We start from the raw sequence: 25,934 nt of genomic DNA, 5'->3' as shown, positions 1-25,934 counted from the left end.
GCATTTTGGCTTGATTTATGCGTTCAAGCGTTTTGTAACAAGAGTTAGTAGTTTGCAAAGTATTTAGTTAGCCTAGCCAACAACCCAAGCTGCAGGGACAAAGCCATGTTCACGTTAGACATATTTTACTATCCAAAATAAAGCAAGTTTGCTTTTCATTGTTCCCTTTCATAAAACCTTTGGGATATCTATGCAAGAGCTTTTCCTTATCCATCATTACACACTATAAATGGTACACTAGTGAGCTACAGTTACTCACTGGCAGTCCCCATGACGTTGCGGCCCAGTGTGTTTGTATTATTGTCGCTACTGCTACGGCTCAGGTTCATGTTGTTGGTGGCATTGGTGCGGGACATGTTGGGTGCCCTGCGCACAAATGACTCCATCAGGCTGGCTTCACGTGATGACAGGTTGGGCACACTAGCGCTGGAACTCATGGGCGCACCAGCAGCCAGAAGAGAGCTGACCGAGAGGCGGGCACTTGTGGCTGAACACAGAGGCCTCTGGGACGCTGCGTCTTTGCTGGATGACTCGGACACGGAGCTGACGTCAGGAGAGCTGACGCTGACCAGTCCCATAGACATGGCGGCTGACTCCGCTGACTGTCGCAGGGTTCCGTCGGGTGCTGGTGTTTTGCGCTCTGCGCTTTCGCTTCCAGCATCAGCCGTGAGTGTACTGGTGCTGGAGCCAGAGCCAGCCTCTGCCGAGGAAAGCACTACAACTGGCTCTTGACCCTCCGCCCCTGGCGCTCCTCCGCCGACAACTACCGCCTGCTCCAAAAGGCCTTCCACCCTGCGCTCCACACGTGCAGAGCTTAAGCTGATATCACTGCTGCTGGCCACGCTACACACCGAACTGCTACTGCCTTTCCGGCTGGAGGAGCTGGCCCCCGCCGCCGAGGACGAGCCGCCCTTGTCCGGACAGTTATTTTTCACCAGGCTGCTCCAGGACTGCGGTGTGCCTGTAACAGTGGATGAGATAGGTTTGGGTGACGGCGCTGACTCAGGGTCGTACCCTGGCGCAAGCTTGAGGTCAAACTTCCCCTCTGCACCCATACGGTACGAGTTTGAACCACCGGCATCCCAGGTAACATCAATCCAGCCTGGAAGAGGAGGGGAAGGAGGGGGAGGGGATATGAACGAGTGAGACCCAGCAAGAGAGCGGAGAAAGACAGTAGCAAGTCAAAGACGGCAGCATTGCTCGACACTGGACCAGAGAAAGGAAGGGGGGGGAAAAAAAAAAAAAAAAAAACAAAAAAAAACACTGTTTTACTTCTTTCCCCTTAACAAAGCAGCAGAAAATAAAGTAATGCTACATGGTGAAATGTAGTTAGTGCCTAATGTCTCATTCCAAAACAAACAAAAAAAAAAAAAACCACAACAAAACACATTCTGGTCCAGGTGAAGCAGTGGAGTAGGAATATGAGGCACAGAAAGTGACCAAAAAAATAAATAAATAAAAAGACAGACAAAAAACAAAAGCAATAGATTTGTGCAAATGCAAAGCTAATAAGCCACTTCAGGAAAGAAACTAAAGAATATATTTCTGTCAAATGTAAAATACACTTATTAAAGCAACGGAGTCCATTGAGAGCTTGCAAATTGTGACATCAACATGCGCTTGGCTTGATTGATGGAGACAGTCGGGTTAAAAGGGTATTTTACACACTGAAACATGGCTGCCCAAAGAATTCAACAGCGACAAAGTATATGCTTATACAAGTAGGATAAAGAAACGTTACCTGTTAAGTTGGGGGGGAGGGGGGAGGGTTGCACTTCAAAATAGCAAACTAATAAAACATAAAAAGTATGGAAGGACAGTCTTAAGATAGAAGTGAATGGCAATCTAATTTCTTAGAGATCTGAAGAATGCAGATCACTTTTAATGAGCTGTTAATACGGGACAGAAGCAAGAAAGAAAGCACCACAGAAGGCAGTCACACAGGAAGAAATTTTGATTTCGAGGAGTCCTTTAAAATCTGTCCCAGAATCTAGCATATCACATGTGGTAGTGAACATTAGTCATTTTAAGACAATTTAAGAAAGTAGGACTGGCATAAAGGCAGGCCTCCTCTTGGCCAGGCTGGAAAACTTCAGATTCTTAAGCTAATTCAGCTACCTAAGTGAATTATCAGCAGTTACCCTCTAAAAATAAAACAAGTAAATAAAAAAAAGTCCCTAAACACACAGCTAAAGATTGGGTGACAGTCTATCCCCCCCCTCGTGTTTATCAAGATAATTTTACTCAAAGCTCCACAACACATGCAAATGCACTTGATGTTCACAATTTGTTGTCTTAAAACAAAATCATACCATAGACTCCACAAGAGATATGTTTCAAAATACTTCTTAGATTACTGCTTAACAGATTGATGGTCAAATGCATTTATGCTGCAGACACTTAAGCGCCAAATGTTCTCTCTGAAATACTAATCTGAAATTAAGCCAAGTGCAAGCATTTTGACATGCGTTTGTTTCTACAAATGTGCCTTACAAAACAGAACACAAGAACTTGCTTCTGCATAGGGATTACTAACAAGAGGTTCCTATGAAAGCTACAAACAGTGGGATACCCATGCACTGACAAGACAACCTCACAACTGACTACGATGCTTACCATTGTGGGCCTCTCCGGTCACGGTGCCCTCTCCAGCAGGGTTGCCATCCTGGTCCCTCCACTTCCAGTCAATACCACGCACAACCCGGGCCCCGGGAACTATGTATTTCATCACCTGAGAGCGGAAGAGTCGCCGCTGCCTGCGTAGATTGGCTTCTGCCTCTTTTACCGCTTTACCTGAACATATGGATGAGTCATTTACCATACCAACTTCAGTTAATAAATAAATAAATAAAATAAAATAAATAACACACACACACACACACACACACACACACACACACACACACACACACACACACACACACACAAATAACACAAGCCAAATATACTTAGCTTGATCATGTTTACGTTAGGAAAACAATTTCTGACCACATCTTTAAGATCTGACTAGGTAGTTCAGGAGTTTATTTTAAGAGTTGGGATGGTGCGCACTGGGATGCCTGCGAGACTATACTGAGGCTAAAAGGCTCCCAAAGTCGGCTGCCCGAACAACTCTACATTGAGGCCACAAGGCTTCCTGGGGTGAGAGGGACCTTCCTCCATGGCTAATGATTCTTTCCGGGCCAACTAAGAGTCTTCCCCCTGCCAGCTGGGGAAGAGTGTGTGTGTGTGTGTGTGTGTGTGTGTGTGTGTGTGTGTGTGTGTGTGTGTGTGTGTGTGTGTACCGTTTCCCTTAACAACCTGTTAATGATACAAGAGCTCTGGCTCTCTCTTACCTAGCTGGTCTTCACACACACCACTAACAGTGCCATATATTTCAAGTCCAGACAGTGAGAGGTAGTGTGTTTGCCCGCTGGCATTCTTCCCCATTTGCTTTATCCGAACGTGTCTCCAGCCCTGCTTCTCATCTTTGGGTGGGTCCAGAGGCCAAGTAGCTGTAGACCTAAGGAATATACCACATTTGCATGCTTGTCAGCAAAAACAGTTACAAAAATATAAAAATAAAATAATAATAATAATAATAATAAAAAAAAAAGACATTCATTTGTTGACAGCGCAGTCATTTTCCTGTCTCCCTCTCAGTGACAATGTACACTGAGACACCAGTTTATTAAGCTACCTACGCTCATCGGCCACAGCAGTCCAGCTGTTGCTGCACAATGTGTCAGCCACCCTCTACCTCATCCATTGATGGAAATTATCACCAAAACGCACCACTGACCAGATATTTTTTTGGAAGTGGACCATTCTCAGCACAGAAGTAAACACATCGCCACATAACTCAAAGGAGGCATATACACAATTGTACTAGAGGCATTTCAGAGTGAAACTAAAGCAGTCAAGAGGAATCTCACTGTGCCAAGTAAAAGCTGGCCAAACTATTCTTTTGTAGGTGTGTACACCACACAAAATTCAACCTGGATTTAATTCAACAAAGGTCTACTTAGTGTCTCTTAGCTTATCGTATAGACAATGCAGCCGTGGATGTATCGGCTTTGAATGAACATTTTTTAAAGATCTTTTTTAGATAGAAACATGAGTGAAATGCCCAATTAGATCAGGCTTGATTAGAATTAGCCAGTCATAGATGTATAGCTCTCTATTAAAATTCTCAAACTATTTTTTGTTTTTTTATTAGTGAAGGCTTTTTTTTTATTGGATTCCAAGTGAAATTAGAAACGCAATTGCCCACTGATATAAAGGAGGTTTGTTTTCATCAGATTCCCCCACCAAAAATAATGCATAGACGTTCCTGTGTACACACAAAACAGCAAAAAGCCCATCAGTGTTAAACAAGCAAGATTTTGATGGCTCAGGCCATTAACACATGAGACTGTCCATGTAACTCTGAACTGCCTGAGGCAGAAACTAAAGGATAGGAGGCCTACCCGGGCTCGTTAAGGCTGCCATCATCCACATGGGTGTAAAGGGTCATCCAGTTTTGGCCATCTTTGGACACTTGAAATACCCAGTTGCGGAGGGCGGAACGGCCATAGCCGCGGGCATGGCGTAGCGTGTAAGCTGAGGGGATGACCCATAGGCCCAGGTCGACAGCAAACCAGGCATTTTTGTCATCGTTGGTGTGGCAGTTGAGGGCCGAGCTGTCTCTGCTCAGGATATCTTCCAGCCGGCCGTAGGGCAAGTTTCTGCCCTCCGATGAGGTTACCACCACCAGACCATAAGCAGCAGGGTTTACCCACTCATATGCAGTTCTAAGTACAGACAACAAATGAGCCATTTTTTAGTAATAGTTACTCTACACAATTTACACACAGCATTAATCCTCATGATAAAAGGACCTGAAGAAAAAAAAAATGGAAAGCCATAAAAAGTACAGTTTGCTGAGAGGATTCTAAGGGAAGAGAGGCTCACTTTGCATTTGTTCCAATCCAGTACACAATACCATTCTCATCAAAGTCATGCTGGTGTCGGAAGGTGAAGCTCTGGCCTTCTCGCAGCTTCCTGACAAAAATAAAGGAGGCCCTGTCGAAGTCATACCACTGCTTCGCCACCTGGGGAATGAGGAACAAAGTTATGAACAATACTGAACAACAAATTATAGATGAGTTATGAACACTGCACAACCTAAAAACAGACCAAAACAAAATAAATAAATAAAATACACCCCTCTCACCATTTTTAGTAGGTACTGCTCCAGTGACTCAACAGTAGCAAGAGGTTCCATCTTGAGCATCCTGCCAGTCCTATCAATGAGAGCTGTCTCACCTGGAGCACGTTCCAACCGGAAACGCAGTCTCCTGGTCAGAATCTGACAAGCGAAAAAAATAAAAATTGAACTTAAAATAAATCTTTGCGTGCAACAAACCAAGTCAGCAAAAGACTACTTTAACCTGTTCAACTGTTTCAATGACAATGCAAGAACCTGGCAAGGAGGCACACCTGCAAATTGTATGTTGAGCCAGGCGTGTCATACAAGTGAAGAGGTAGCCGTTCTATAGACTCCAGGACTGCTATCAGTTTTCGGATTAAGGCAACTGCGGGTCGACTATAAAAACAATTCGTAATGAAAAATGAGAAGGAAAAAAACAAACAAAAAAAAAGCTGTTGGGTCTCCTACCTTTCATCATCCTCATTTTCACTGAATGCAGTCTTAAACACATTTATTCTTTCCATCAATGGCTTACAATCATGCTTCATGTCAAGTTCCACACTCTGTTAAGCAAAAGAGTGGTGGTTACAAACATGAACAGAAAACAGACATTTTACATTTTAACATTTTACTTAGGTAATTTTTATGACTCACATTATTTAGAACAGTAAAAAGTGCTTGCACTAGGCCGCTACTGCACATTTCATATGGCGAAATTGTATTCTCATCCTTGAGAACCACAATCAAATTTTCTAAAGCTGTTTTCATGAGGTCTCGCCATGTGTTCTCTCCCTCTATACACTATGAAAGAGGGGAGAGAGAGAGAGAGAAAATGTAATAACCACAACACTCAAATACATGCAATAGAATTTTTTATAGAATAGAATACAACACTGATGGACACTACTGACTCTTACTCCTATGAGCGCTAACCTCCAATAATGGTCAATAATAATCTGAAAGCTTAATTTTCTTTTAGAACCTTTAATACTGTAGCCTAACATTTTAAAATGTAGCATAATGTCAGAGCGGAATCACTTGACAACTTTATCTTTCAGATTTCTTTCAGAAACAAGCTTTGACATTTGTTTACTGTATTTTGGTAAAGTGTTTGAATGTAATTTTCTTGTATCTAAAGACAAAAATGATTTGTGGTTCACATCTTCATACCTGTCTGTTTGTATGCAGCTCCCAGGCAGACTCCAGCTGAGTGGCAATGTTTCTCAAGGTGACAACTACACCCCTGGGCATACTTTCCACAGCTTTAAAATGGTCATCATACAAGTCTCTGGCCATAGTTTTCACCTACAGAGAGCAAGAGAGAAAATTAGCCAAGTTCTAGTTAGCAAATTAGTCCGCAAATTCTCATCCTGGATATATCACCACAGACAAAGAAATTTGACTGCAAAAGCACATATGCTCGAAGGCATTATAGAATTATTACCTCCATCCCAGTCCTATATTCTGGGATATGAACTAAAGCTGAATCAAGTTTAAAACAAACATGCTTGGAATCATAAAAGAAGCACAAATATGTAAACTATCCAACCTGAAAACTACCTTCTCAAATCAGGAATTTTATCATACAAGCAAGCACGAAAGGGTTATCACCCACTTTTTGTTTTGTTTTTTCCAATTTGGATTTTAGTTTCCTTCCTCGTTTTCCAGTCCAGCCAGTCACAAACTCTGAGCCTGAAACAAGTAAGGGGATACACAAGCCAGTCATAAACAACTTTCAATATGTATAATAATATATATTAATATACACTCACACACCCTCCCCCCCCACCCCCCCCAAACACACTCACCCAGGGACGTTTCAGCAGTGAAGGAGTGCTTGGTACCTCGGTTGGATTCAAACACAAAACCTGGCAAATCCTCTTTCAGGATGGTGGCCTGCTGCCCATCTGAGTTGTGGATGGCAATCTCTCCTTCCTTCAGGCAGGTAAGGGACCAGTTTCCCACAGTGAGTTTAGTGGGCCCTAGTGTTGACAAGATGGGCTGGCTGGCTGTGACTGGCTTCACCTGACTCCTGGCACGCTGTAGCTTCTCCAGAAACTCACTCCGACTCTCTGATGGAAGCAGACGCATAATCAGCAGCCGTAAACAAACAACCCACACCCCCCACCCCACATTACAGCTTTACACTGTTTTTATACAATCCAAAAAGCTATGTAATTTAGGCACGTGCACAGAACCTTCAGTAGCTTACTTGCCATACCAACTTCTGTTTTTAAATTACAGGTAAGTTGCATTATGCACTTTGTGCCCCATTCTTGTCCACACATAATGACTCAAAAGCTCACCGACTACAATTTTAACCTCTTCATAAAATATCCCATTTTACAAGTGTGAAACGCACCTGAACTGTCTGACCCTCCCTCTGGGCTACCACTGGAGTACATAGTGGCCAGTTTGCCATCCAGGATGAAGCGAAACCAGCCGTTGCTGCCATTAGAGAGTTCCAGCGCTGCAGCATCACTCCAAATATACAAGCAGTCCCTGCCCCTAATGATGGACCAGTCCCGCCAGTGGTAGGGCTTGCCTTGCTGGATCTCTTTAGCATCCTCCTGAGGTTCATCCTCCTGTAAAAGATTGTCACTAAATGTTTAGTATATAAATGCTACCAAACATAACATGCATACTCCCAATAACTTAAAGCACAAATCAAACCAACTTTGACCAAAAGAACTGCAGTTATGCGATTTCTGATGATGCAGATAAATGAAGATAAATTAAAAAATAAACAAAGTGGATTTTAACCTTCTCAGGCTTGGCTTCTTCTTCGTTCTCATCATCTGAGGTGGGTCCTGCCAGAGTTGACACTTTATTGATTACACCCAGTCTGGCCAGCTGGTCCAAGAACACATCTCCGCCCTTATCGACTAGATCCCTGATGATCTGCAGGGCCAGCAAGTGACCATCATCATCATCCTGTGAGGAACAAAGAAAAACCATAGTTCACACCCTGTTGGCATTTTAACATCCAAGAACACCTGAATCATGAAAATTCATAGAAAGTATGATAAAGTTTGGACATCAGGGTAAACGAACAGTTGTAGTTTTAAAATCACTGTCACAAGCAAAACAGACAGACAAAATCAGAAGCCACAATGAGCACTGACCTCCTGATCCAGCACCGTTGCAGTGATCTCCACTAAGACAGTGGGCAGGCTGTGTCCAGCATCCGAGTCACACACTTCCTTGAGGAGCACTTCAGAACTGTAGTGCACCATCTTCCTAATCAGAGCTAAACTAGCTTTCCTGCAGTAGAGGGACACAATGTTTTGCCATCCTGGCTATATTTAAACCAAACTGTAGACACTTAAGCACATAAATGTAAACGACAATTGGCAGTAGGGTTTTTTTCTTAATAAATGAAAGCATAAACCATTATTGCACAAAACAAGTTCAGTAACTAGTATTAAAATTACATGGCTAATGCATGTATAACTTCTGCTTTGGAACACAAGAACTAGAACACTGCAATATAAGCAATCATTTCTGAAATTAACCTTATTGAAGGCAGCATGGTTTGCTGAAAGGTTTGTGCAAATACAGGAAGCAGCCTTTTCAGATAGACAGGAGCCATCTCAGGATCTCCTTTCGGCTCACTGCCCTCCTCCTCTTCCTTATTCACATCCTTCTTTTTCTTGTCATCCCCCTTGTTCACAGGACACATCCAATCTCCTATAACAAAAGATATGGCAAAAAGTATTTAAAATGGGCCACAGGTAACAAAAAAAATGTAATCTTATATATTCATGTACAAAATGAGCAAGGGGGGGGTGTGTGTGGGGGGGGGAGATACACCCTCACCAGGAGACTGCAGGATTGCAACAACTTCACTGTGCCCCCTTTCCCTGGCTTTGTCCAGTGGAGTTTTGCCATCTTCATCTCTCAGGTCAGGGTTGGCTCCATGACGCAGTAAAGTCTACAGGAAAGAAAACATTATGAAAATCACTCCCAATGGTATGAGATAAAAGCCTTAAAAATTGGTACAGCAAGTACTTTGACATCATTACAGCTCCTGTTACCTTGGCTACTTGTGGCCGTCCAAAACAAGCAGCATAATGCAGTGAGGATGACCTCTGACCTCGATTGACATCAGCACCTCTCTCACACAGGAACTCCACCTAAAGCAGTCAGAGAACTAACATTTAGCCAATAACGATATTAACCCCCTGCCTTGGTTCTGTCCCAGTGACCTGCATAAGCCATCATTAGATAAAGTGGGTCAAGAAACCAGGTTGCATTAGGCCTGATTATATATGGTATTCATAACACTTGCCAAGATTACCCAGTTTGCAACTGTGGCCAATTATTTTTTTGTTTCACTTTACTAACCGCGTTATGCAATAAGAGTCTGTCTGTCCTTAATACTGACTGCTTAAATGCATTCAAAATGAATTCATACTGAAATGCCTACCTGAAAACAACATCATCGAAATATATTAAATATGGTAGTGTTCAAGAATAAAAGGTGTAATAAATCAACAGATACATTTAGAAAATAATAATGGGGGTGGTGACGGGGGGACAGGACAACTAACCATTTCTTGCGTGCCAAATGCAGAAGCCCAATTCAGAAGTGTCTGCCCTACATCATCCATGAAATTCACTTCAAATGCTAAGAGAAAAGATAAACAGACAGACCAAGAGAAAGAGAGAGAAATAATATGAATAAGCATTTCACTCAACTCAACCTGACATATCTGACCAAAACAATATGTGGAAAGGTCACCCTAGTTTCAGTCAAACCCTCCAACATCAAAGTACAAACTCACCTCCGGTGTCAATAGCATCGATGAGTGCATCTGTGTCTTTGCTGCGGATACAGTCAATGAGCTGTCGGTGAGAGCGCTCGCCAGAGCTGTCAAGACGCCGTAGGCCCGGAATGCGGCCAGTGGAGCCAGCGGTGGACTTGGGCAGCGCCTTGCGGCCCTCAAACAGCAGCACCAACAGTAGGTCAACCAGCCGCATAGTGTCCAGCACACAACGCTCATCGCCCTGCAGGGCACTCTCCATGGAGTCAGGCAGCTCTGAGCGCAGCAGGTCCTGAGGAAAGGCGCACAGACAAGTTTTATTCCAGCACTTGAGACCCTGAGCAGCATTTTCCCAACAACTATTTTAGTAGCTATGATACTATGGACATGAACAAACTATGTTTACATGAACACCAATGATTTGATTGTTGTATGTAAGCTATGATCATGCAAAGAGCACAGTTCAACAGTCATAGTACTACTATGTTAGAATTAGAAGGTTCTATCTGACATTTTGGTAGAAGAGTTATGTACCAAGTTAATCAATAAGTGCTAACTATTGCTAAAAAGCTCCTTCATGAAAATTCCATAATACATTGGTATTATAAGGTTCAGTCTGCATCAGCCAAACAAGTATGACTGATGAAAGTGGGAAAATATAGTTTTGCCACAAACTCAGTAATTGGCTGTTTGGAAGGCTTAACAGCTTAGCTATGAAGTCATGTTAAATGAGCCTTTTCTAAATTATTTAATAAGAAATCATAGTAGTAAAAGGTAAGCTAAAACAATAGTAGCACTGCTGAATGACCAAAAAATTTACAGTTTTTTAAAAACTTGAAGATCAAAGCAGTTACTTAGCTAGTGATTAGTAATGTTAAGTAAAAGTTAGTCTGCTTTCCCAACTAGGTAAATTATTTTTTACCAAAAATGAACTAACTACCCAACAATGTTGAGTTCAAAGAATACAGTTCACTCATCAGCCAATATGGTCATCTTTGGAAGTCATTAGTTAAATTCTAAAGTTAACTGGCTTTCATAATTAGTTTTTATATGACCATTTTCCAACCTCTTTTTAGCCCTTAGAATTAACAGGCTGTTTAGTCACCATGACAACTTCTGTTGGGACTGAATTTAGGACAGAAGCTACTACAGAAGAACTGTTCTGAAGTTTATAATCTTATCCTAACTCCACATAAGAAAAAGTGTATTACAGAAGTATCCTAACTAGAGAAAATTTCCTAAATACTGTCAACTTTAAGACAACCCCAGAGGTCCCTTAACTTCTGTTTTAACAGTCTGTTTATCGTTTTATGCAGCTAAAAAGCTTGGAAAAGAAAAACTGGGAGCGGCAACGCTCTGCAAAACAGCATGAAGCACACTCAATTCTTATCTTCAAGTTTATCACGCTTTAGTTTTGTTCAACCTTTTTTTTTTTTCCACATCAGTAACGGTAGCTATCCGTCTGGCTAACTACATTATTTTGATAACATGCTTACATTTCAGTCAGTTTACATTGGTTGGTTGCTACGTAACAGACATAACAGCTGACTGTCGACTTCGATCGAGTAGTTTAAGATTTCCTAACCAGAGAGAAGATGCTGTAAGACAAGATTCCTAAATCAACATAAGATTTGCTTCTGTAACACGAATTTGTGAAAAATCTGATCTTGACCTGTCAGATCTTAAGATAAAAAGACAGGAAATAATACAGCCCCAGGACTATAAATGGAGTAGTCTTTTAGGCAGCTCTTGTAGACGTCTTTGTTCCGCCCAGTTTCATAGAGTAACTAAGAACTTAGTCAGGTCACACAAAGGTTTTACTTAGGAAGGCCACTCAAGTATATCTGGTGACAATTGTCTAGCTTCTTTTTATCCATACAGGAAAATGAAGCCACCTACAATCAATTAACAAAAGCAGGGAAGCTCTCCTCACTCTACTCAAGCACCTCTTGGCTCTACTTGCATGAGAAAGGGTTATTATGTGCAGTGTTGCTTACATGTGTGACCAGCGGTGAGCCTCTGCACAGTGTGGAGAGCAGGCTGACAATCGTGGACACCTGGTTGCTGAGTTTGGAGTCCGCAGCTGAGGGAGCAGCTCCGGTGGAGGTACGACCAGGCTTACAAGTGGAGGAGGGTCCAGCAGCTGTGCCTCCTGCTGCAGCCATGCGAGACAACAGCTCCTCAGTGAGCCCATGCTTGGCCAATGGGGCTGGATCCACCCCACGTCGGGTAAACCGGTCAGCCAAAGAGGCAAAGCACCGCAGGGCTCCATCAGAAACCTGTAACATCACAGCAACATACAGGTTTATAAATGCAGATTACCACCAACAAAGACACAAGGCTCCAGTTTCTATCTTATCTTAATTGGTACAACAGACAAAGCATAACACAGGAATTTTCACTGTGTCTTTAGTGAGGGCAAAGCTTAAAGTATAAAATGAAAAGTTTTCAAAAAACACACCACACAACCAACAACAACTAAAAACATGCTTTTTGGTTCACATAACCTGTAACCCATAACAATCCATAACAATAACTGATTTAAACAAGAAAGATTTCGGAGGGGGGCCTTTTGTATATTTAAATCTGGTCATGAATTAAGCAAAGTCCTGAAGAACATTCCTGTCACCAGTGGCAGGTGTTACCTGGTGGTCCTCGTGCTTAAGGAGGCTGGACAGAGACTCCACACAGGTCTCTAGGGAGGAGTCCTGTGGCTCCATCTTACTGCACAGACGAGAGACCACTGCCATGGCAGAGTGTAGCGTGTCCTTATGCACCAAGTGACCGCTGTCCCTAATGAAGCTCAGAACACAGTTCAGTCCCCCAGCCTCAAACACAGCACCAGACTCCCGTGTGCAGATCAGCTCCAGCACCTGAGAAAACAATAAGTCAAGTTTGATTATTTAAACTATTATTTAAAATGTTTCAACTTCACACCTTACATATAGGGCCAGGAGTCCCATAACAACAGGTCTGTTCATTTACTGTCAACCAATGTCATGGATTAACACAATACTCAATCTTCTACATTTCAAATTTTTGGTCTACATATGACTGTTTGTCACTTTGTCATTCACTGATTCCTAATCCCAATATTCACCTTTTCTCTGTTTGTACAGGCGAAATAGCAAAAAACACAACAATGACACTTAAAAACATGCAGTTACTAATGCTGCATGGATATAGCATCGGTGCCAATGCGTTTTAAACAACAACAACAACAACAACAACAACAAAGTATCAGTATACAACATTTAATGTCCAGTATGTGCTAATGTCCTAGTATAGGTTAAAAAATATAAACGAAAACACAGACTTACTTTGCTCTGCTTTAAGCTATAGCCAATTTTCTTCAATCTCAGCCAGAAAACTTTTCCTCAAAAGTTGAATAGTTTCTTCTTGTCTTTCAGCTTTCGGCTGTTTTACAAGGCTGAAGTCGCTTCTCATTCGCCAGCTTCTTCCTGAACTTTCCCGTTTCACCTTAAATTCTAACTGAGGCGCCGAAGGTAAATGTGGCACCATTTAAGGTGAAAAGGGAAAATCAGAAAGAGAAGCTGACTTCATCTTCGCAACTTTTTAGTGTTTGACAGTCTCTCGTTGCAGATTTAAGGTACCAGGAAACCAACTGCGTTGCTTATAAATGCGAATAAGTCCATTTGTCTCCAAATGTTCGTCTTAAATGTCTCTTTGCCTTTTCGTTAGCTACTAGCTAGGCGAGACTGCGTTGCTAGGTGACCTGCAGTCTGCACGCCAGAGAAAAAGGGACCTGAATAAGAGCCACACTATATGCAAGTTGTCACACTAAACTATTTTGGAAACGACAAACATGAGAAACCATATTACATGCTTCCACCCGTTTTCCTACCGATGTACCTGCTGCCAACCAGAGGACCAACGAGCAAGCAACGTCAAAGCTTCCACCCAACTCGGGGGCAATTAAAATTTTTATTTTATGCCAAGGATTTGCGTCTGTTCCCAGTCGTTGAGAAGCAGGGCTTCTGCGCTGCCTTGGACACTTTGGAGCCGAGATACAGTGTCTCGTCTCAAAGATATTTTACTGACACAGTGACTCCCCGCTCTCTACAACAAGACCAAAACTGAACATGTGCTGCGTTGACATCCATTGCCACAGAGTCTTATGTCACCGTAACTGCATTTTATCGCAGATGAGTGGCAGCCAGCACCTCATGTGCTCCAAACAAGAGCAGTAATTGAGAGCCTTCCAGTTCACTTGCCACATCACTTCCATTTGTTTTATTAATAAAAGATATTAGAAGTAAATTCGTTATGGATCATTACAAATACTTTGCTTTGAAAGTACTAAGTCCTCACACAGTGAGAAAACAGAAAACCTGTTTAGAAAAAAAGATGTATCAAGATGCATCGATAATCATTTTATAATCGCATTGCAGCCCTCAGAATCATAATCAAATTGAATCGTGAGGTGCCTAGAGATTCCCACCCCTAGCATGGACACTAGCAGGCAGAACGGTAATATTTACTGGACCCCAGCAGTGACTGACAATCTGATATATAGTGCGGTACGGACATAACACTAAAGTTAGAGTTAGTTCTAGTTAGATAAATGTAGCTACCATTGGCAATCTAAACATTGGTAGCTCAGGAATCAAGTATCGGAAGGGGGGAGGAGAGATTAGAGCCTCCCTAGCAGTTCATACAACAGACTGTTTACATGCTCTCTATAATTGGATTAATACACTTAGTTGTTTAGTGTTCTAGAAGAACGGAAGGCAAACTACAATAAACTCATACATTACAATTAGGAGTGTAATGATACACAGAATTCATGGTTCATTTCACACTGCGGTATGGGCATCATGGTTCAGTACAGTGGGGAAAAAAAGGCAAAAAAAACCAAACCAAAAAAACCCATCCAAATGCATAAGTCTATGTTTCTTTCCAATAATTTTTTAACAGACAGTAGTGCAAATTAATTAATTTGTACACCCCCCCCCCGCCCCAACTGAGGGAAAGTCACTAATGTTAACTAATACGTACAGGGATAGTTCAACTTCAGTTGTTATTTTGTAGGTAGGAGCAGAGAAAATACAGAATAATTTGTAAAACTTCATCCTGAATCACTTAACAGGTGCAAAAATACTACAAGCTGTAAAGACTTTTAAATCCCCTCTATTGTCAGTTATTTCGGTAGCTGCATTCCTCAACTCTCACTCACTGTTCAAAAACCTCAAAACACTGCCTCACAGCTAATCAGGGGTCAGGAGTTATGATGCTGCCGAAGTTATGGTCACTTCTCACTTGCAATGCAAGGGGGTCGTATCCAGGTGTCACTAGGAATCCCCACCCCAACATGAAAGAACAGCAAGCGAACCAAGTAAACAAACCATCCGTTCAGCATAGGTCGAGAGAGCAGTACCTTTACACACTGCTCAGCCAGATCTCTGCTGGTCCTATTGTTGAGTTCCACCACCACCAATCGGTTGCAGAGGGCCTTGATGGCCCCATCCACCCCAACAATCCTGCGCGTGCACTCAGCCGACACATCCAGGTAATAGGTGATGGCTCTGGCAGTCACCTCCAGAACATTGTCAGGGGCGCTTTCATCCAAGAAGATCTTGCACAGGGCTGGAAGAAACGTCCGTGGAGGACACCTGGGGGCACAGTATCAATGAGAATGAGAGACAATGACTGACAGACAGACAGACAGACAGACAGAGAGAGAGAGAGAGAGAGAGATGGATGTCCAAGGTACATCTTTGACACTCTGAGTAGCTAGAGACAAGCGTTAGCCAGCTGCATGAGTAGTTCTGTCTTTCACGAACCCCACGTTAACAATACATCATCCTACTTCCTGTTCTCCTCTGGAAGGAACCCACACAACACAATTCACAGCTAATATACAAAAGTATACAACACGCTCATGATTAGATTTTCTTTAGACTCACGTTTCAAAGCAGCGGTCAACATTATCTGACATGAGTAGTAGCATGCAGAGCTGCTCCAGGGCGATGAGCTGCATGTCGCGCTCGTCGCCCTGCCCCATCTGCAGCCACTCCAGCAGTGTGTCTGGGTCCACGTCCGCCATGACGCGCTGCTACCCTGTCCACCCAACACCCAGTCACAGCATCCGCCAGTAACAGGAGAAAAGAATGGGGGCAATCACTGGTCCTCCTGTTGGCTCATGAATTCTTCACCCTGAGGGGAATGGACAAAATCAGATTTATTCATTTAAAAAAAAAGATTTCTCAGTTCATGAGCATTGGCAGATCATCTCAAAGTTCTTAGGGCTGACTGAGTTTTCAAAAAAGAGCCTTCAAATATATTGTTAATCAGAACCTTTAATTGGTAAAACAAAAAGGTGCACCATGTGCAATGTAATGAAAGCAGTCAGTTTAAAAAGAAAATGCAGTGCTCATCAGCCTTTTACCTTTCCCTAAAGGAGAAGAAAACTGAACTTGGATATTGTGCCATAATCTGAAATTCATACTGTCGCTGACATGTGTGTGCCATTTCCAGTCCTGAAAACACTGTCAATTACCTTTAACACAACCTCAACTCCCACATTTCTGTAATGTTTAAATCATTAACTACAGTATCGTTTTTTTTGGGGGGCAAAACCAACCAGAACATGGTGTCAAACAGCAAAAACACTGTGAAAAAGAACCAACTGACATTAAGAATCTTTCTAGTAAAAGAATTTCTAGTGAAATTGGTCAGGACAGGCCTATGTTTGCTTGAGCCCTTAATATATTCCAATTCTGAGCTCCATATTAGGGTGTGAGGGGCCTACTGTCTCACCAGACTCATTTTGTGGCTGTGTCACTTCATAGGTCGACCAAACTGCAATCAGTTCGGCCAAAATGCTAACGGCAAATCCAATCACACAATTGTGGGGTTCATTTTTCTTCAGAACTTCAGATACTAGATAAAACTTCACCAGCTGCTTTAATAAACTAAAATACTGGCAGCTCATTCATAAATTGTTTTTACACCAGCTGACACTGTCATACATTAGATCTCAATGAAAGCAACAATTCTTCAGAGAATTTCCCAGAAGCTAATATTTACTGAGCAAAACACGCACGCGCACACACACTCACACACACAAAAAACATGGTTAAAATAGGACTCAGAGCATCATCATAAGACTAAAAAGATTCCTTTCTTCCTTAGAAAGCAACATTTCAGAATCTACATATTGACATCTACATACTTTAAAAATAAGGTATGTAAAGATCTTGGCATTTGACATAGTAATGAATAATTGTACTGTTTGTAGGAAATTTCATTTTTACAAATCATTTAATAAGCAGTATACTGCTAGTCTAAAAAATATTACAAGAACACCAAGTCTGAAATGTCAACTCAAAAATGAACGCATTTTTAAACACAGTGGCAAAGTAGAACCAAGACACCCACTTGTTGTGGGTGAGAACGACTATCATATAGGCAGGACGCACGAATTCTAGCACTAACTTGTTACAAGACAGGTAACCTAAATGTTCAGTACCTCATAACTGTCTAATGGGTGAACGACAGATTCAAAGTAAGCTCTGCAAATCGGATCTAAAGTATGTTAACTACCTCAAATTAATATCCAAGTTACGTCAGCCCTCTGGCCCATGTCACCATCAGCCAGCTCGTTGAGTCACTTAGCGACTTGATTGCAGCCGCTGTCATCATATCAGCTTAACATGCCACGACTTTCTCCCAGAGAAGCCTTAAGTAAACAGGCCACTGTAACTTGTGTACTATAATATTTCTGTAGTCTTTAAACAGCCTGAGTTTAACAGACGGGAAGAGCTGTCGTTCAACAAATATGTAACGACCTAAAATTAGGTCACGCTGTTGAATGTGTAATCAGGTAACGTCAACATTAGCGAGCTAGCTAACTTCACGTTAGTTATGAACAGCTTGGCACTGCCGGCTAACTTTACTTGGTTCATCCAATAAGTTACTTCACCCTACAATCAGACCGAGTGCGAGTAAGTTGGACACAGAGCTGTTTAGTTAGAACGTTTGACTTTATTGTGGCCGCAAGATAGGTTAGGGAAGGGTGAAAAAGCCCAAACGTCTCTTTTAGAAAAAGCCAGCCATGCGTAGCAACACAGCTTAGCTGAATTAATACAATGTTAGTACTGATAGCTGCCAGTTCAGACTAGCAAACGATTGACACTTGATACAGAAATGTTAGCTAGCTAACGGTAACCCAGCGTACATTAAACCTGGTTAAAATTAAGATTCTAAGATTAAACAGCGAATTACGTGTCTAAAACTAATAAGAAAACAAAACACTAACTAAAAACACTGTTCAATCTGTTAAATATTCCAAGCCAACAATCGAGTTAACCAACTTAGCGAATATTACTCGACGCCGCGCCGGCCTTTGCTAATGCAAGCAAACTAGCTAACCCTCGTTGTTTAGATTTTAGTTTTAGTGGTCACAATTTGTTCTTTTCCAAACTAGCAGACGTTCAGCAAAATACCTGTATACTATTTCCTTCGATAAACGGTCTTAATTAAGATTAACTCCCACAAGGTTGCTAGCTAACGAAGCTAGCCGTACGTCGCAAGCTAACGTTAGCTAGCTACCTTGTAGGGTTAACGTCCACCGGCCTCTTAAAAACATCATGCTACCATAACTACGGCGACGCCGGTTCAACAAACCCTAATATATACATAAATAAGAGACTATGGTTTAAATTATCTCATTTGACGAAGGTGACAACATCAGTATATCAGTATAAATGCTTAAGCCGAACAAACACGGCCTAGTGTTTACCAAAAGATCCCGGAGCGTGAAGTTCTACGCGAAGCCGGAGGCCTCGGCGCTTCTGTCAGCCGGAGCTCGCAGGAAACTTGCGGCCTAAGAACCGAGAGAATAAAAAAACACTCACCGTCTTTCAGCAGACGCTGAGGGAGAAGAATAACAAGTGTTGTTAAATTAAATCCCGAACGCAGCAGTTGGCGGACTAAAAATAGTTAATGAGTCTTCATCCCCTTTCTTTTATATACACGCGTAGAGGTCACAGTGAATGGGGAGGCGATTCGGACCGAAATGGAGCGCTGTCGAGCTGAAAACTATCGCTGTCCGACTCATGACGACTAGTTCTTCTGAACCGGTTCTTTTTATTAAATCGTTCGAACCGATTCACAAATCCAACTGAATCAAACTTATTTGGATCATCTACACGTCATTTACCCCCACAACTTCTAATACACTTAGACTAATATAAGTTTTAGAATTTAACTTAATGTTCCGACGCCATATTATTGTAAGTTATTAAAAATAACTTATACATTCACTCACAATTTCTCTCTGTAGACTGTAACTGGCTTCCTCTTTCTGTTATATGTTTGTATCATATGCTTTATACTTTCAGAAGATGCAAAAGCGACATCAAGTTCTTTCATTGAATCGAATCTCTTTGTATATGAAGGATTTGTGAATTAGGTTGATTTGGGCTATGAATCAACTAGTTGAATCGGACATTCGATTCAGTGAAACTGACAATCCAGTCTGTTGTTTATTTTTTTCTAATTTATTCAGGATTATTACTGGTTTGCCATTTATTTAGTACAGAGCTTGATTTAATATTCAATCGCCGGAAGAATAACATTATGTAAATAGTGACATGAAAAGTTTTACGATGTCTGTCTTACGCTTTCAGCCTAATTTCCATTGTGTATTACAGGGGTGGACCGCAATGGCAGTCTCCTGGTTCAGATCATATCTGATTGGCTGTTTCTATCCGGAATTACTGGCAGGTAAAACGAGAGAGAAAGCAATGGAAACATGTTTATCAGCTTAATCTTACACTGAAAACCTAACTTTCAATTTACATTTTTTTTAGCAAGGTAAAATTATTCAGAAAACAAGACACATCCATATAAGTTTGCCTCACTTGTTGCAATTACTGGCACCCCGTGAAAAAGTGGATTTCTTATTTCAGTGGGGGTGAAAATATGAGGCCATTTGTAGACCCTTAGTCATGCTGCAACTTGGGGAAGATCAGAAAATGGACAAATGAAATTAAACAAAAGGTTGTTAACCCTTGTAAATCAGTCAGTGGCTGTTAAAATAGCTTCACATTTGAAAATACCAATTTTCACTATTGGAAGGTTTTTAGACAGATATGACAGATATATCTTGGGATGTGACAACTTGCTGCAAATGTTGACCAGTGATGCTTGCACAAAGGTTTGCCTCTGAAATCATATTCTTCACAGTCTGTGGGGACAGAATACACTTGTGTTCGCTTCCATGCACGTTCATCTCCGCTAACTGGAGCATCACAGAGTCTCTAAAACTACAATTAGATGGCACATCCATGACAGCAAAACACTTGAGTGGCTTTCCAGGCGAAAGCCTCTGGTCTAGTCAAATCACAAACACTTGGGGTTCACTTACACCACTGTTTGATGAGAAACAGCATCTGGTCAGAGACAAAAAAAAGCTCTTTTTGAGCTTTTTGTAACAAACACTAGAATTGGGTTACCATAGGTCATGCAACTAATTATTAGTTAAAAATATTAACTACTTTTAACTGTGAAGGATTGTGGTTGACCACAGAAATGACAGTAACCTTTTTCAGATCCTACATGAGAGACTGCTATCAGTTTATAAATGAAAATGATGAATTCTTTGTATGTACAAAAGTGAAGTATGGTGTCCTACACAGATATGTTATAGGACCACTGCTATTTCCATAATGTATATTGACACTGGGTACATATACTGACACTGGAAACACTAGAATCTCTTGCTTTGCTGATGACACAACTGAACATTAAATTGATAAACACCAACTTAATCACACCAAGAACTGTGTAAAGGCCATAAAAGACTGGATGTTGAGTAATGTACTACTACTTAATTTAGACAAAACAGGTTCTTTACTTAGTTCAAAGGTTATTAGATTGAGTCTAATGTCATTTGATGCACATACTATAGGTAAAATTCGTCTTAAGAAACTATTATGTAAGTTATAAAAAATAGATCATGTATATGAAAGTGTAGTGGAGAAATGATTCATGCATACTATACTGTAATGCCTTGCTGTTTGGATGTCCAAGTAGGTTCCTAAAGAAGCTTCATTTACACCACAATTCAGCAGCCAGAGTGCTTACAAGCACCACAAAGTTGACAATATTATCCGTATTTTAGCAATACTAGATTGTTCCCTGTCAAATTCCACGTTGATTATAAAACATTAGTGTTGTTAGTGTTCAGTCTTAGTATTAGTAGATTTGGAATTTCATGGACAATTCAGGCAAACTGAGATGTTGGTGCTGTCATCCTGCCAGTCTCATACACTCACATAGGTTTGTTGATGGTGGAGGGTTACTGATGTCCAGGATATACTGACATCCCTGTGGTACTTTCTGGCTCTCTTTTTCTTTAAACTCTTACAGCTAAGCTTGCTGTACATGTGCTTCTGCTATTTGATATAATGTTGCTTGATGAGTTTAGAGCCACTTGCATTTACTGTTCACCCTCTTGCTGCAATATAAAGCCTCACCTGGATGCCTCAGTATTTTAGCAAATGTTTTATGACATCCTTCTTGAAAATCAATCATGATTTATAATGAGCTTCAGGACTACGAATCCTGCATTAACTCTTAATCTGTATTTTGTTGTCCTGCATCATATTGAATTTATTACCCACCATGTTCTCATATCTAATATCCTTAATATATTTAATCTGTTGTCTGCCAGAATTTTTTTTTCCCTGACAGATTTTTAGTCAAGTAGTCACTGGCTTATCTCACAGGTCTTATGTTTGATATGAGGGCCTCACGTGTGAACTACTACTTGTTTTGTGACTCCACTATCCGGTCTTGACCAGAGGAAGATGGTTTCCCATTTAAGCCTTGGTTCCTCTGACTGTTCTTTCCTCTCAGGCTCTTTCTTGGGGAGTTTTTCCTGCCACTGTCACCCTCCAGCTTGTATTTGGATGTGGATTGAATATTTACTTAAGTATTTACTATTACAAACTAAAATGATGATAAATATAAAAGCCACATGAAGTTCATTTGTAGGTGAGAACTACATTTTTAAACACAGTGTAAACTTACTCACCACAACAGGTTCCTCATTCTCAATGCAAAGTCTGTATTCTCTTTCCAAAATCTTCACTAGCTTCATTTTAATTAAGTTCCTCATAGAGGTTAATAGTTTTAGAATGAATATTAACGTATGACTACTGTAATAACTGACTGCCTTAAAACCAGGATAAATTAAAATAACATCTTTATGTCTGCCCTAAAAACTTCTAAGATTTACAGGAAGTTTAAGCTGGATGCTGGGGATGTGCTTGCCAGAGACCTGAGTTGGTGTAGCTTTGGCGCTCACGCGCTCCTGGTTGCCCTTAATGGCTGCTTCTAGTCGGGCCTTCATGTGGGGGGCGGAGGCCATGAGCGTTTTGAAGACAGCAGAATGCTGGGGCCCAATACGCATCAGATCTCGCAGAGCAGACTCGTGCAGAGAGCGGGAAGCCACAGGTGCTGAGGCCAAAGTGTTCTCGTCCAGCAGGAAGGAGACCAGGATGGGTAAAAGTACAGTTATCAGCTGGGAACCTGCACCAACACCAATATCTTTTTAAAAAAATACAAGATGTATAAATGCATACTTTTGAGCCTTCCTCTGACTGTTTTTCCCCCTCAGGCTCTTTCTTGGAGAGGTTTTCCTGCCACTGTTACCCTCCAGCTTGTATGGGATCTGGACCCATATTTCTGTAAAACCGTGATATTATGTGGGGCTGTTTGTCCTCTTTAGTCTTAGGAATATAGTGGGCTCATACAGCATCAAATAACAGCAGCAGTTAGCAAGTAACCCAAAAATGAAGTGGAAATGACAGAGCCGCTTTATTCTTGACAGAAGATATTTATTCTGCAACATTTATTCACAAAATAACTGTTAATTTTGCCCTATGATTTTGTGCACTTTACAGAATACAAAATATGTGGTATGGTTACAAATACAGTATTAATTTACATCTTTACTGCAGAAAAAGTGCCAACAAAGTGAAACAGCTGGAAGCAGCACCTGATGCCTAAAAATACTGAAAAAGAAAAAAAAAAATTAAACCACAACAATCAGTTCAAATGTTACAGTTCCCCAGTTTGTGCAATAAAGTCTCTTCAGTACCATCTATGTTATAACAGATCTGTTCTCACTGTATCCTGATATCATCAGAAACATATTATAATTGTAAATTGAATACAACCTTATATAATTGTATCCCCTTTAGGTAGTATCCATTACCTTAAATATCATTCTAGCCAATAATCAGCAGTGCAGAACATGTTAAAACCTGTGAAATGTGATCAGCTTTCCATGCATCATTAAGTATTAAATGAATAGCATAACACCATGTCTGACTATATATACGAAGTTGCACTGCAGGTATCAGTGCAGTGACTTACAAAAGGAGTTGTAGAGCAATGTAATGCAGAAATGCAAATATAAGGCTGTAATTTTTCATGCATTTGCAACAGGGACCATATCTGTAATGCTCAAGAATTCTACTAGTACTAGCACTGTCTCTAGGGAAAAAAAAAACATGAAGTGCATTTCAGGATTACCTGTAAATTACATGCAGTAGTTTAATGTCAAACAATGCTTTCAGTGAGCTCTCAGTGAAGTTGTTTGTTCTGTAGTGAGTTAAAAATGTGTAGTTATGGATCAGGTTATAGTGGCAAGCTGTGAGTTAATGAGGTTCAGCTAACCTACATGAGCTAAAACAGTTTTTCTTAATCCTAGTCATGTACTGCATTTTGTGTTTTTCCTTGCTCTGAGACACCTGACTCAACCCATGAATTCATTAAGAGGCATTTAAACTTTTCAAAAGTGGTGTATAATGGCAGGGAAACACTAAAATGTACAATGCTGACAGCCTCCAGAAAAAGAACTGGGAAATCGTAGGCTAACACAAACACAGACACTTCTCACAACCAGTTATCTTCTGCCTGACTGAGTGAGAGAAGTGGATTTAATATTTACTGAGGTATTTAGTATTACAAATTAAATTGATGATAAATATAAAAGCCACATGAAGTTCATTTGCAGGTAAGAACTACATTTTTAAACACAGTGTATTCCTTACTCACCACAACAGGTTCCTCATTCTCAATGCAGTCTGTATTCTCTTTCCAAAAAAAAAAAAAAAATCTTCACTAGCTTCATTTTAATTAAGTTCCTCATAGAGGTTAATAGTTTTAGAATGAATATTAACGTATGACTACTGTAATAACTTACTGTCTTAAAACCAGGATAAATTAAAATAACATCTTTATGTCTGCCCTAAAAACTTCTAAGATTTACAGGAAGTTGGTTTTCAGCTGGATGCTGGGGATGTGCTTGCCAGAAACCTGAGGTGGTGTAGCTTTGGCGCTCACACTCTCCTGGTTGCCCTTAATGGCTGCTTCTAGTCGGGCCTTCATGTGGGGGGCGGAGGCCATGAGCGTTTTGAAGACAGCAGAATGCTGGGGCCCAATACGCATCAGGTCTCGCAGAGCAGACTCGTGCAGAGAGCGGGAAGCTGCAGGTGCTGAGGCCAAAGTGTTCTCGTCCAGCAGGAAGGAGACCAGGATGGGTAAAAGTATAGTCACCAGCTGGGAACCTGCACCAACACCAATATCTTTTAAAAAAAAATACAAGATGTATAAATGCATACTTTTTGACGATCTTGACAAAGTACAGAATGCAGGGGGAAAGCCAAAGTGTGGTCAGGGAATGCCAGTGCTACCCTTGCATGAAGCATGGCCACCCTTCTGGCACCCCCAGTTAAACAAAGTGAGGCAGTCAGTCATTATTAATAAAGCAGTCACCAAAGAAACGTTGTCCCACCTACCTTGTATGAACATTTACAATGAAAATGTGTCATCAGGGCAGTTACTAATCACTTGTAAGAGTCTGACAGTGCCACATTTAGCTTGCTGTCAAACTACTTTGCTGAGCAGACAGGTGAGAACACTGGTCAAAACCTAACACTGGTCTTGTTTTAAATAAATGAGGCAGCAAACATTGTTTTTCTACATTAGGAAAGAAGTTAAAAAAAACATCATCAATATAGTACAGTACTTTTGTTGTCGTGCTCTGTTTGGATCACATGTCTGAAGATGTGCCCAGTCCTCTTGGATGTGTCCCTTTAGCAGTGCTGCTCTGTGAGCTACAGTATAAGAAGGAGCTTAAGGTAAGAGGTGTTAACTTTTCAAAATTACGCAGCTGTAATCTATGCCATGTTAACTAATTACTTCTTACAGCTGAGTATATGTGAGTTGTAGACTGGATTCTATCTGAGGCGAATCTAAGTGGAATACATTCGTGCCTAAAAAATTTTTTTTTACAATGTTTGTTGTGGGCTCTCTCAAGGTCAACATGTTGTCTATATGACCTACTATCTGCCCTCTACTGACTAGCATTCACATCTAGCCATTTGAAAAATGCTCTTATCCAGGACAAAAACATGCAACCAATAGGAAATAAAGCCATAAAAGTATACAGGCAATCTAACATGATCCATAACCTTCAAGACACAAGTCAATCCCTAGTTTGCTTGAATGCATGTCACAGGGTTTAACTAAGAAACACGAATTACTAGAACCAAGAACAAGCTCTGAATTAACTGGTTGAACTACTTATGGCCTTGAGGCCAAGTCATATTATGTCTGCCCTCAAACTGATGTGAAAACAAATGTGCACAGTATTGTTGAGATGTCTGTGATTCATGAGAATGCACTCAGCATTTGACTTCTTGATGATGCAATCTGAAGGCAATGTTTTTGAGTGGTACCTGGGGTTTAGTCATTGTTTTGACTTTGGCACAGAATAACCATGTAGTTTGGCCTCATTTAGCTGACCTCTGATTTTCATGTCCAAGGGGCATGCATATGTACTTAGCAGTAGAGATACTGTACAATATAGTATAATATATACTGAATATAGTACATACTCTCCCTTTAATGTCTACTTTGGAAAGCTTATATGACAAGTTGGGAATTAGAATACAAAT

At 41.0% G+C, this 25,934-nt stretch overlaps 2 protein-coding genes across 11 annotated transcripts in view; both read right to left on the bottom strand.

The window, feature by feature from the left end:
- hectd1 (HECT domain containing 1) overlaps positions 1-19,035 on the bottom strand; it is a 32,082-nt gene extending 13,047 nt beyond the window's left edge. For 4 of the 6 annotated variants that reach the window (XM_036592971.1, XM_036592974.1, XM_036592972.1 and 1 more), the window contains exons 1-25: positions 18,816-19,035; positions 15,864-16,113; positions 15,335-15,569; positions 12,582-12,809; positions 11,934-12,215; positions 9,958-10,228; positions 9,724-9,800; positions 9,208-9,306; positions 8,990-9,104; positions 8,686-8,860; positions 8,296-8,434; positions 7,934-8,104; positions 7,533-7,755; positions 6,979-7,242; positions 6,786-6,862; positions 6,341-6,475; positions 5,825-5,971; positions 5,639-5,733; positions 5,461-5,566; positions 5,195-5,329; positions 4,933-5,072; positions 4,449-4,772; positions 3,336-3,502; positions 2,617-2,793; positions 260-1,102 (exon numbers count right to left, since the gene is read on the bottom strand). In XM_036592971.1, the coding sequence (XP_036448864.1) occupies positions 260-1,102; positions 2,617-2,793; positions 3,336-3,502; positions 4,449-4,772; positions 4,933-5,072; positions 5,195-5,329; positions 5,461-5,566; positions 5,639-5,733; positions 5,825-5,971; positions 6,341-6,475; positions 6,786-6,862; positions 6,979-7,242; positions 7,533-7,755; positions 7,934-8,104; positions 8,296-8,434; positions 8,686-8,860; positions 8,990-9,104; positions 9,208-9,306; positions 9,724-9,800; positions 9,958-10,228; positions 11,934-12,215; positions 12,582-12,809; positions 15,335-15,569; positions 15,864-16,003 (4,765 nt within the window). In that variant the 5' untranslated portion in view covers positions 16,004-16,113; positions 18,816-19,035. The remainder of the gene's footprint in view (positions 1-259; positions 1,103-2,616; positions 2,794-3,335; positions 3,503-4,448; positions 4,773-4,932; positions 5,073-5,194; positions 5,330-5,460; positions 5,567-5,638; positions 5,734-5,824; positions 5,972-6,340; positions 6,476-6,785; positions 6,863-6,978; positions 7,243-7,532; positions 7,756-7,933; positions 8,105-8,295; positions 8,435-8,685; positions 8,861-8,989; positions 9,105-9,207; positions 9,307-9,723; positions 9,801-9,957; positions 10,229-11,933; positions 12,216-12,581; positions 12,810-15,334; positions 15,570-15,863; positions 16,114-18,815) is intronic. The other 2 variants (XM_036592973.1, XM_036592976.1) reach the window with 2 other exon arrangements.
- A 3,753-nt stretch (positions 19,036-22,788) lies between these two features.
- heatr5a (HEAT repeat containing 5a) overlaps positions 22,789-25,934 on the bottom strand; it is a 45,690-nt gene continuing 42,544 nt past the window's right edge. For 3 of the 5 annotated variants that reach the window (XM_036593022.1, XM_036593024.1, XM_036593025.1), the window contains one exon: positions 22,789-24,560. In XM_036593022.1, the coding sequence (XP_036448915.1) occupies positions 24,241-24,560 (320 nt within the window). In that variant the 3' untranslated portion in view covers positions 22,789-24,240. The remainder of the gene's footprint in view (positions 24,561-25,934) is intronic. The other 2 variants (XM_036593023.1, XM_036593026.1) reach the window with 1 other exon arrangement.

This window comes from Colossoma macropomum, unplaced genomic scaffold (assembly GCF_904425465.1).
Source record: "Colossoma macropomum unplaced genomic scaffold, Colossoma_macropomum, whole genome shotgun sequence".
Taxonomy (NCBI): domain Eukaryota; kingdom Metazoa; phylum Chordata; class Actinopteri; order Characiformes; family Serrasalmidae; genus Colossoma; species Colossoma macropomum.
The sequence above is the reverse complement of the archived record's forward strand: the minus strand, read 5'-3'. Positions and strand labels throughout refer to the sequence as shown.